Here is a 12,377-nt window from a genome sequence, read left to right as displayed (position 1 = left end):
ATGTTTGTGCCACTGCTTAATAACTGTTTTGGTAAATTGACTTAGTTGTGATTTCCCTCTCTGCATGAAAGTTTACAATTAGCATATATTAATGCAGTATGAACAATAATGTTTTAATGTAGACACATAGAATCATCATCCTGGTGTGATTCTATGCATCAAGTGTTAATTCAAGGCTAAGGCAAAATATCGAGATACATATCGTGTATCGTGACATGGCCTAAAATATCGAGATATTAATAAAAGGCCATATCGCCCAGCCCTACGAATAATTTATTTTAACTATCACAATTTCCTGTTTTTAATATCTGGATACAAAACGTATTCATTTCCAATACTGCCTCCAAAGGTTGAATAAAAACATTTGATAATTGATATGATTATCCTTTGAGAAAAGACAAATCAGTGAACCCTTCAAACACTCATTGCTCTAAATTATTTTTGCATTGACCCTAAGACTTCCCTACTTCTGACCGTAGATGCCTGAATTTTGTACAAGTGGCAAACCGAGTGCAGGGCGACTGGCAAGTATGTCTTTTCCCCCTTTGCGTCAGAGTATTGGCTCGTTTTCAGCGCCACTCACTGTTGTTCGATATTCTGTAGCGCTAAAGTCCGTAAAGAAAATAGTTTTTTACACACTTTGCTCACAGTGACAATATTGATAATCTGTGAGGACATCTGGGGAAAATGTAGCTTTCAAAGTCTACGCCCCATACAAGTTCAATAGCAATAACATCTGAGTCTTACTTAGCTAAAGGTTGGTAGTTGGTTTATGGAGAAGAATAGTTGCCTTCAAAATGGAGAGAAGCTGGAAATAGAATGACAGTCAGCCAGTTAGTGACTAAAGTGCCACTAAACCATTTGCATGTCAGGATATGTTTAGGTTTACACATTCTATTTACGCATCTGTAATATTTGTCTATCTGTTTTTTTAGGAATAAAAAAGTATGTTGTTGGTCTCATTATTAAGACATCATCAGATGCTGCCAATGTGGAGGTATGTAACACATATTTGTGATATTAAAAAGTGCAATTTCAGCTGATAATTACTACCATTGATGACAAAGTAATCTTAAAACAAGCCAATTAAGATGGAATTCCACATGACATTAGTCCTTTTGTTGATGTTTACTGATGTGAACTAAAGGTGTACCTGCCCCGACCATATAAGTTTTTGACTAATATGGGTCTTGGCTCCACTCAACCATTAATACTGTAGTGTTAGTAACAGAGATGCTTATCAACTTTAACACGTTGCAACCCAATAACTCATTTGTTCTTTGTTGGAATTCTTTTGGTTTTTTTTAGAAAGAAAAAGTGTACATTGGAAAACTGAATATGATTCTAGTTCAGGTAAGTCTTAAAAAGATCTCCACTTTTACTTATAACAGAAATATGTATGTACAGCAGTGGCCATAAAAGAGATCCCCAATTCCTCTCCCAGTCTGATTTGTTTTTGAGTGGCAAAATATGTGCAACTAACCATTTCACTGACGCCAGGAAATGGTTGATAGCGCAGTGCAACTATGAAGCCATAGTTTCAGTATTTCATCACCCATGGTCTAAAATACTTGAGATAAATCCATAAACATGTTGCACAATGTAATGTGTGTGCCATTTCTAGACCAAATCTGATTGAGATTATTACAAGAGAGGAAGTCCTTCCTATTCATTCATATATATATATATATATATATATATATATATATATATATATATATATATATATATATATATATATATATATATATATATATATATATATATATATATATATATATATATATATATATATATATATATATATATATATATATATATATATATATATACACACACACACAGTCTTTACATACACTTGTAAAGAACATAATGTCATGGCTGTCTTGAGTTTCCAGTAATTTCTACAACTCTTTTTTTTTTTTTTGATAGAGTGTTTGGAGCACATACTTGTTTGTCACAAAAAACATTCATGAAGTTTGGTTCTTTTATGACTTTATTATGGGTCGACTGAAAATGTGACCAAATCTGCGGGGGTCGCAGCAATGTTTTAAAATTTGGCAAGTTTCACTGCAATAAGGCGTTTTTGGTAGCCATCCACAAGCTTCTGGCAAGCTTCAGGTTTAACTTTTGACCACTACTCTTGACAAAATTGGTGCAGTTCAGCTAAATGTGTTTGTTTTCTGACATGGACTTGTTTTTTCAGCATTGTCCACGTGTTCTCAATGGGGTTTAAGTCAGGACTTTGTGAAGGCCATTCTAAAACCTTAATTCTAGCCTGATTTAGCCATTCCTTTACCACTGTTGACATGTGTTTGGGGTCATTGTCCTGTTGGAACACCCAACTACGACCAAGAGCCAACCTCCGGGCTGATCATTTTAGGTTGTCCTGAAAAATTTGGAGGTAATCCTCCTTTTTCATTGTCCCATTTACTTTCTGTAAAGCACCAGTTCCATTGGCAGCAAAACAGGCCCAGAGCATAATACTACCACCACCATGCATGACGGTAGGATTGGTGTTCCTGGGATTAAAGGCCACAACTTTTCTCATCCAAACATATTGCTGGGTGTCGTGGCCAAACAGCTCAATTTTTGTTTCATCTGACCACAGAACATTCCTCCAGAAGGTCTTATCTTTGTCCTTGTGATGTCAGATGAAACAAAAAAAATTGGCAGCTCAGTCGACAGAATATTACTGTAAAAAAACAGTGGATTTTTTTTAAATTTACAGTAATATGCTGTAAAAACCACCGTCAATTCGACTGTAAAATCTATTGTCATTACAACATGAATGTTTTTTGTGACAAACAAGTATGTGCTCCAATCACTCTATGACAAAAAAATAAGAGTTGTAGAAATTATTGGAAACTCAAGACAGCCATGACATTATGTCCTTCACAAATGAGATACGTGTGTGTGTGTGTGTGTGTGTGTGTGTGTGTGTGTGTGTGTGTGTGTGTGTGTGTGTGTGTGTGTGTGTGTGTGTGTGTGTGTGTGTGTGAGTGTGTGTGTGTGTGTGTGTGTGTGTGTGTGTGTGTGTGCACGCGCGTGCGCATTAAAGGTTTCTCTCCAACCTGTTGTACTTAAAATTATTCATCTGTCATTGTAAATTATGTTATACTGTATTATGTTTACAATGCATTTCACTTCTTAAAGGGATATTAGGGGAACTTTTGACTTAATTTCTTAAGAATAACGTATTTTAAGCAAGTGTCACACATACAGATTCTAACTGGCCAATTAATATTTTTCTTTGATGTCAGTTGTAGAAAATGCTTGAATTGTATGATTGTCTGTATTTAGATCTTGAAGCAGGAGTGGCCCAAGCACTGGCCCACGTTCATCAGTGACATTGTGGGAGCGAGTCGAACCAGTGAGAGTCTTTGTCAGAACAACATGATAATTCTGAAATTGCTCAGTGAGGAAGTTTTTGACTTCTCCAGTGGTCAGATGACCCAGGTCAAAGCCAAACATCTAAAAGACAGGTCAGTATAGTATTCATGTACTGTATAGTGGATAGCAGTATTTCTTAACAAAAGGGTTGGGGCCCATTATCGAGCCGCAAGTGCCACTTAAGCCTGTAGGTGAGCCATCCGCCCCCGCACGTAGCCTACGTGCACCTCTCAAAAATCCTAGGTTCGCGACGCAGAACAAAGAGCTGTGATTGGTCAATTTTTGCCAAGGACTCAGGCGAGCAGACTTTGATTAAACAATTGCACGACAACTGATATTGTGTACTTAATATCTCAATGCGCTCTAAAATAATTACTGTATGTGTCGTTTTTCATCTAATTGTGTTGTTGCGCCCAGAAGAAGTCACAAAGTACGACACTATTTTCAACTTTTATTGTCGATCTTGTGCTAACAGGTTCAATTCGGACACATATACGTTCTCGTACACAAGTCTTTTTCTTTCACACACAAAACTTCTCATTCTTCGTCAATAATCTTTCGAGCACGGTATACTTAAAAACATTTGTGAACTCTGAATATCACCATACAGATAAATACGTCATTCAGAAGTTGCACAGTTCATCTTCACAAAGGTATTTTCCTCTGATTTCTAAGTAAAACATTCAATAAAAGTAAATGATTGGGAAAGACAAGTTCCAGTGTAGACAATGTTGCTCGGCACAGGAATACACAGTATCTAGCCAACAACAGCTGCAGATGCTACTTCTGGAGACACTGCCCCTTATTGTTTTGGAAGAGAATTACAAGTATGGCACCAACCCCCCCACGGAAAAACTATAAATCAAACAAGACACCCTCAGGGGTCTGCAAGCTACACAATTTGATTAGTACTGGTTTTTGTAATAAGCCTGACCTAAGCATAAGGTTTATGAGTTAAATACATAATAATCTTTGTGATTAATACATGGTTTCATATCATTTGACAAGGTTGTAAACTGATAGTAGGTTAGATATGATTATTGATTATGAATAATAAGATTACTAATTCAGTGTTAATGTTTGAGTGGGCCGGGGCCCTCTGTAGTGGAAAGGTTGGGCCCCAAGTTCAAAAAGGTTGAGAACCCCTAGTGTATATTACCTTTTAAACAAATAATTACTTGTATACAATACCATAATATGTCCTTGTGTATTATTTCAGTATGTGCAATGAATTCTCCCAAATATTCCAGCTGTGCCAGTTTGTTATGGTAAATATATCTCTATATCTCATCATAACTTGGTTGTTTCTCGACCAACTATTTAATTATTATTCATTTTCATCGTAGGAAAATTCACAGAATGCCCCCCTTGTCCACGCTACTTTGGAAACTCTCTTACGTTTCCTCAACTGGATTCCTTTGGGCTACATCTTTGAAACCAAACTGATCAGCACACTGGTGTATAAGGTAATAAGACACTGGCACAGTGTATATATTCTATCAAGAAGGTATTATGTGGCTAAATGAATCTTATAATGGTTTTCAGTTCCTCAATGTCCCAATGTTTCGCAATGTGACACTGAAGTGTTTGACAGAGATTGCTGGAGTAAGTGTTAGCCAGTACGAGGAGCAGTTTGTCACACTCTTCACTCTGACCATGTGTCAGCTCAAGCAGGTGAGCATCATGTTTCGCTTGAAAAAGATGAGGCAAGCGTGTTGTAACCTAATTATTTTCTACTCAGATGCTTCCTCTGAACACTAACATCCGGCTGGCCTATGCCAACGGTAAAGATGATGAGCAGAACTTCATCCAGAACCTCAGTCTGTTCCTCTGTACTTTCCTCAAAGAGCATGGGCAGCTCATTGAGAAGCGGCTCAACCTAAGAGAAACTTTAATGGAGGTAAGCTCGTGGACTTCCAAACATTTCTGCTGTACAGTAGGATTCAGGTCTAATCCAATGGGTTTTTGTTCCACTTATCGTCCTGCACCAGGCCCTCCATTATATGCTGCTGGTGTCAGAAGTGGAGGAGACTGAGATTTTCAAAATTTGTCTGGAGTATTGGAACCACCTTGCTGCTGAGCTCTACAGAGAAAGTCCCTTCTCCACATCCACTTCCCCGCTTCTCTCTGGCAACCAGCACTTTGACGTTCCACCTCGCAGGCAGCTCTATCTGCCTGTACTCTCTAAGGTACCACAGACTGATCACTGATCCATTTCAGTAACTGACTCTCTGAACACATGTTGCCCCTACGCACTTGATGACAAACAGATTGACTTAATACCAGTGTGTATTCGGGTTGGTCCGATCTGGGTTTATGCTGCCAATACCAGTCTTCAATAATAACATGAAATAACCGTAAATATTTGTGTTGAGTGCTATTGACAGTGTGACAATATCAACACAATATACAAACTAGTTCTTTATTCTTTTTTACTACGTACAATCGTTAGAGAAAAAAAAAAAAGTCAATAGTATACAATAACTTAATAATAATAACATTTGTAGCAATATGAAATGTCTCAAATCTCACAATTCCATTATTAAAACTGAATGTCCACTTGTACATATTAACACAATGCCATCATATGGCTTACTGTAACACTCAATTAAACACATAGAACATCCCTGAACTGTGCTAGCACTGTGGCTAACACTAGTGTAGGGCTGGGCGATATGAACCAAAACTCATATACCCATATAGTTTGGCCCATAAACTAACCCATACATGGAAATAATAAGTGACCGAATTAAATATCTACACCATGCCTTGATTTAAAATTTTTGGGACTGATGGGGATCTCAAATACACAAAAACAGGTACCAACAAGTAAGAAAAATAGGTTTTGCATAATAGGATCCCAACTTAAGAGGTGTTTTGAGATAAGAAATTAAGAAAACGCCGTGAAAATAATATAGGAAAGGTCAAATATAATCTCCAATCTTCTTAAAAAAATATTTAGCTAAGCTCAATTCTTCAGCTAACAAAAACACTAAAGACCACAACCTGAAATAAAGTGCCATGGTTTAAGAGGACATGTTTAAACATCTTCAACATGAAAATAATTGACTTTTAACAATGGTGTTTTTATAGGTAAACATTATTATAGGACATATTTAGAAAGGTTTTAGCCAGGATCCTGCCAACTGCTTCATGATGCTGTGTGGCAGGCTGTGTTTCGAAAATTACTTTTAAAATGTTATTAATTATTGTTACTTGTTACTTTACCAAAAAAGTAATTGAATTACCAACAGAATTACTCTTTGATGAATGTAATTAATAAATAGGGACAGTAATTATGCGCTGCTTAAAAAAAAAGAAGAAATAACTGGCACAATGCAGTTGAAATAAGTGTCATATGAGAGCAGTGTATATGTGCTTTTTAAAAGGTAGTGCCTGTTGCCTAGTGACATGTGACGTCAGCGAGTGCACGCTCAGTATAGCTCAGCTGTATGTTGTTGTCAACAAACGGGGGGTATTGTTTGAAAGGCAAGTTTGTTACTTCAGTCATTGATTTGTGGTTCCCTCTGTTGTAATTGTTTTGCATGTTCGAAATAAACTGAAGCTAAGTCACTAACTAACCCTCGTAGTTACTAGTTTTAGGGTGGTGAAAAAAACGTTGTCTTTTACTGACAAGTTCTTCCAACTAAGACTTTGTTTATTCCGTGTTGTGAGCAACTGGCGTTCCGCTCCCTTCTGTGCATGATGGAGGAAGAGGAGGAGAGTAATTTGTCACCTTTGCCTTAATCACTTTCATAATCACAGTCCGTTTGGTTATGGTTTAATTATATTTCAAACATGCTATACAGATAGGTGAAAATTTGACTGTAGTTTGATCAACTTTGAATGGATTTATTTTTGGGAGCAAAATGCGATCATAGGGTTAAAATCTGTATTGTATTGTGGTATGTTACTTTTCCCCCTAAACTCGCACAACCTATTTTTAGTCGCAAATGCAACTAAAATGCTCGCACTGTACAGTGGCTATCTACTTCCTCCAAACAATCCATTTTGAGAGTGTACAATTGGTGATGTCACCAGTTAGGAACATCGTCAGCAGATTATCTATAATTGGTATACATCAACCCAAACTGCCTTGCGCGCATCTGCCATTTTGAGCTTATGCCCGCGCATCTGTAGTTTAGATGATGAAATGCTCAAAATACGACTCGAAGAAAGAAAATGCTGTTATTGGTTGTACTACCCAACTCAGGACACTATTCAAACCTCTAGTCTCATCTGAGGAAGTTAAAAGTGCCTGGCTAACTTTTTTGTTTTGTGGCAATGTGCCTTCAACTGTGACAATGTCGCTCCGAGTGTGTGCAAAGAGTCCTGCTTCACCCTCAAACCTTCACAGAAATATGTATTTCCGAAAATTACTTTTAATGGCCGTTTCGGTGCTAACAATTAATGGAAATGGAGGAGACAATGAAACGGTAAGTAATAACAGTAAGTTAGAAATGTGTGAATGGTACGTTAACAATGTTAGCTCGATTTGTTGTGTAGCTAGCTGAGCCTTCTACTGTAAGACATCAGCATAACTGTCCTCCTGCAAAATAAATAATGATTTTCCTAAAAACTAACTATAATTGGATTGGTGCCTTCTGTGTTTAGAAATGGATGAGTAAGTTATATAATCTGTTACTACGTTTGCGATGTAGTGTGGCTTATAGCCTTGAGCCTCTGTGTTTACAACTCGAAGCAGCCGTGGAGCAGCGTTATTTACATGATATAGAATAGAAAAGCCTTTTAATGTCAATATACACATGTATACTACCAGGATCTAGCATTAGAAAGTTAGACTCAATAGAACTCAATAGACTCTGTAGTTCCAGACCGGTATGCACGTCAGTCAGTGCTTCCTTCCTCGCTTTTGTCCGCCCGCATCTTTGCCTCCTTCCTTGGTGCCAACAACAAACCACGCTGATCTCGCTATATCATCTGAAGTGTTGTGTTGTGGTGAAAGTCACTCAAAACAGATGGCTTGTGGCGGTCACCGATGTCCATTGTGCACAATAAAGGCAAGAAAAGCTAAAAAACTACAAAAGAAAGCTGACGGGAGGGGGCGAATGCTCGCTGAGCGTAGAGGGCGTGGTGGTCAGTGGCCTAGTGGTTAGAGTGTCCGCCCTGAGATCGGTAGGTTGTCAGTTCAAACCCCGGCGGAGTCATACCAAAGACTATAAAAATGGGACCCATTACCTCTCTGCTTGGCACTCAGCATCAAGGGTTGGAATTGGGGGTTAAAATGATTCCCGGGCGCGGCACCGCTGCTGCCCACTGCTCCCCTCACCTCCAAGGGGGTGAGCAAGGGGGGTCAAATGCAGAGGACAAATTTCACCACACCTAGTGTGTGTGTGACAATCATTGGTACTAAACTAACAACGCAGCTTATCACAACGAGCTGTTTTTAAAAGGTAGAGAAAAAAAGTGGCATGAAAATAGGCCTGTAAATTAAAATCTATGCAAAGTTTTCACCAAAGAACCACCATTACATGTTATAAAGACCACAACAAAGTGTTTTAAATGTAGAAAAAAATCATATGACCCCTTTATATCCTTTGGTTTTTGCATTTAAAGTCCTCCTATAAAATAATTTCCTATAAAACGTTAATGAAAATATATTTTTCAAAAAAAATTCTTCTTTCGGCTGTGACATGGTTCCATCTAAATGTATTAAACTTGACCAATCACTTGTTTTTTTTAATTTACTCAAATTTAGCCTCGCCCTCTGGTGATAATGCAATCAACGTCTCCCATTATAGATAAGACATAGTGTTTAAAAACAATACAATTAAATGTACTACTAAAAACTACAGTAGTTTATGAGGTAATGTAATAATAATCTACAACATTTATTTAGTCTGGAGAGTAGACTTCTACAGTATCTCTTTCCAGCTGCGTCTCTATCAAACACATCATTAGCAGCTTTTTCTATATTTTCATGAATAAATGTCCGTTGATTTTAACATTCTTGACTGCCGTTATGGACTCATTCGGCTACAGTATTGTGCAGACTAGCAGTAAAACACTCAAATGACTCCGTCAAATAGGCGACATTCAGTTATGATTTCTTTAATTCCAATGAATATCCTCCACATCTTTTTTTCAACACATTCCTTCACGCTCACTTTCTTTTTTCCTGTGGTATATATATATATAAGCTGATAGCAAAGTCCAGATGTTTTGGTCAGATCCCATGGGAATTATTATGACATTTGATTTGTCAATTAGTGGCAGGGATGTTTGTAACTCAACTTTTTGCTTGCAACCTAAAGTATAACAATTAGTCAGAAGACGGCTCTTATCTTAAAGCACTCTTAAATTGCGGTACCACTGCACACAGTTAGCTGTTAGTCGCCTTATCTGCCAGGGGCCCAAAAAAATACAGTATCAGCCAGAGGGGACTGCATTTTGTGATTGGCATTGAAAGACATGATTCAGCATTGACCGATTACATACTTTTTTACGAAAATGATCGGTGGCTGATCGATCGGCACATACCTAGTTTTTATGCATTATTGTAATTAATTTATAATTGCTTGCTGAGTTGATGGATGGCACATTTCATATTAGAAATTATTTGGGTTCATTTTCAGAAAGTAATGATATATCTTTCCAATATACTGCAGTCTGTTGGCAATGTCCCTTCACATTCATCCACTGAGAATGTGCTAAATGCCTGTGTGCATGTGTAAGAGCAGTAGCTTTTTCTCTTCCATGTGTGTGTGCGCTGACATGTTTATCTCTTTCAACAGGTGCGTCTGCTGATGGTAAGCCGGATGGCCAAACCAGAGGAAGTCCTGGTGGTGGAGAATGACCAGGGGGAGGTGGTCAGAGAGTTCATGAAGGACACCGATTCAATAAATCTCTACAAGAACATGAGGGAAACACTTGGTGGGTGTCTTTATCTTAAATCTGCTTTTGCCTTCTAAACCAACCCACTTAATTTGTAGCCTTTTCATGTCCGCTTCAATCACATATTTTTACTGTAGTTAATAATGCATTTTCATGCCCTCCGAATTAGGGCTGCACGATTTTGAGAAAAAAAGTAATTGTGATTTTGTTTTTCAAAATTGCAATTGCGATTGATTTATATATATATATATATATATATATATATATATATATATATATATATATATATATATATATATATATATATATATATATATATATATATATATTAGAATATTTTGAAAAACTTGATTTATTTCAGTAATTGCATTCAAAAGGTGTAACTTGTACATTATATGTATTCATTGCACACAGACTGATGCATTCAAATGTTTATTTCATTTAATTTTGATGATTTGAAGTGGCAACAAATGAAAATCCAAAATTCCGTGTGTCACAAAATTAGAATATTGCTGGTAGACGGCTGCGTTGACCCTGGAAAAAAGAGCTGGACTGCTGCTGAGTGGTCCAAAGTCATGTTTTCTGACGAAAGCAAATTTTGCATTTCCTTTGGAAATCGAGGTCCCAGAGTCTGGAGGAAGACAGGAGAGGCACAGGATCCACGTTGCCTGAAGTCTAGTGTAAAGTTTCCACCATCAGTGATGGTTTGGGGTGCCATGTCATCTGCTGGTGTCGGTCCACTCTGTTTCCTGAGATCCAGGGTCAACGCAGCCGTCTACCAGCAAGTTTTAGAGCACTTCATGCTTCCTGCTGCTGACCTGCTCTATGGAGATGGAGATTTCAAGTTCCAACAGGACTTGGCGCCTGCACACAGCGCAAAATCTACCCGTGCCTGGTTTACGGACCATGGTATTTCTGTTCTAAATTGGCCCGCCAACTCCCCTGACCTTAGCCCCATAGAAAATCTGTGGGGTATTGTGAAAAGGAAGATGCAGAATGCCAGACCCAAAAACGCAGAAGAGTTGAAGGCCACTATCAGAGCAACCTGGGCTCTCATAACACCTGAGCAGTGCCAGAAACTCATCGACTCCATGCCACGCCGCATTAACGCAGTAATTGAGGCAAAAGGAGCTCCAACCAAGTATTGAGTATTGTACATGCTCATATTTTTCATTTTCATACTTTTCAGTTGGCCAACATTTCTAAAAATCCCTTTTTTGTATTAGCCTTAAGTAATATTCTAATTTTGTGACACACGGAATTTTGGATTTTCATTTGTTGCCACTTCAAATCATCAAAATTAAATGAAATAAACATTTGAATGCATCAGTCTGTGTGCAATGAATAAATATAATGTACAAGTTACACCTTTTGAATGCAATTACTGAAATAAATCAAGTTTTTCAAAATATTCTAATTTACTGGCTTTTACCTGTACACAGTATATATATATATATAAATGCATAAAACTGCACAAATAAAGAGTGAAATAAGACATGTTACTTTTAGACTGTCAATCGACATATTATTGTCTTTAAGGTGCCACACAATATGCAATAATTTACTTTGAAAAAATAATTGGCTCCATGCAGACAGACTCAGTGCTTTTGTCTGTATCATGCTCTTAAATTGAAGAAATAATTAATAAAAAGTATTTATAATGTAATGTAATTATAATACATATTAATAATGTAAGTAACCATTTAAAATCATCCATCCATCCATCCATCTTCTTCCGCTTATCCGAGGTCGGGTCGCGGGGGCAGCAGCCTAAGCAGGGAAACCCAGACTTCCCTCTCCCCAGCCACTTCGTCCAGCTCTTCCCGGGGGATCCCGAGGCGTTTCCAGGCCAGCCGGGAGACATAGTCTTCCCAACGTGTCCTGGGTCTTCCCCGTGGCCTCCTACCGGTCGGACGTGCCCTAAACACCTCCCTAGGGAGGCGTTCGGGTGGCATCCTGACCAGATGCCCGAACCACCTCATCTGGCTCCTCTCGATGTGGAGGAGCAGCGGCTTTACTTTGAGCTCCCCCCGGATGGCAGAGCTTCTCACCCTATCTCTAAAGGAGAGCCCCGCCACCCGGCGGAGGAAACTCATTTCGGCCGCTTGTACCCGTGATCTTGTCCTTTC

The 12,377-nt window shown here is 38.2% G+C and overlaps 1 protein-coding gene across 4 annotated transcripts in view; it reads left to right on the top strand.

Moving 5' to 3' along the window:
* The window catches only part of xpo1b (exportin 1 (CRM1 homolog, yeast) b), a 55,760-nt gene that overhangs the window by 28,168 nt on the left and 15,215 nt on the right, over positions 1-12,377 (top strand). For 3 of the 4 annotated variants that reach the window (XM_062058824.1, XM_062058822.1, XM_062058823.1), the window contains exons 5-13: positions 936-997; positions 1,309-1,353; positions 3,304-3,485; positions 4,613-4,661; positions 4,740-4,859; positions 4,939-5,067; positions 5,135-5,293; positions 5,385-5,582; positions 10,149-10,287. In XM_062058824.1, the coding sequence (XP_061914808.1) occupies positions 936-997; positions 1,309-1,353; positions 3,304-3,485; positions 4,613-4,661; positions 4,740-4,859; positions 4,939-5,067; positions 5,135-5,293; positions 5,385-5,582; positions 10,149-10,287 (1,083 nt within the window). Of the gene's footprint in view, positions 1-479; positions 529-935; positions 998-1,308; positions 1,354-3,303; positions 3,486-4,612; positions 4,662-4,739; positions 4,860-4,938; positions 5,068-5,134; positions 5,294-5,384; positions 5,583-10,148; positions 10,288-12,377 lie in introns of all 4 variants that reach the window. The other variant, XM_062058825.1, reaches the window with a different exon arrangement.

This window comes from Entelurus aequoreus, linkage group LG09, assembly GCF_033978785.1.
Source record: "Entelurus aequoreus isolate RoL-2023_Sb linkage group LG09, RoL_Eaeq_v1.1, whole genome shotgun sequence".
Lineage (NCBI taxonomy): Eukaryota > Metazoa > Chordata > Actinopteri > Syngnathiformes > Syngnathidae > Entelurus > Entelurus aequoreus.
The sequence above is the reverse complement of the archived record's forward strand: the minus strand, read 5'-3'. Positions and strand labels throughout refer to the sequence as shown.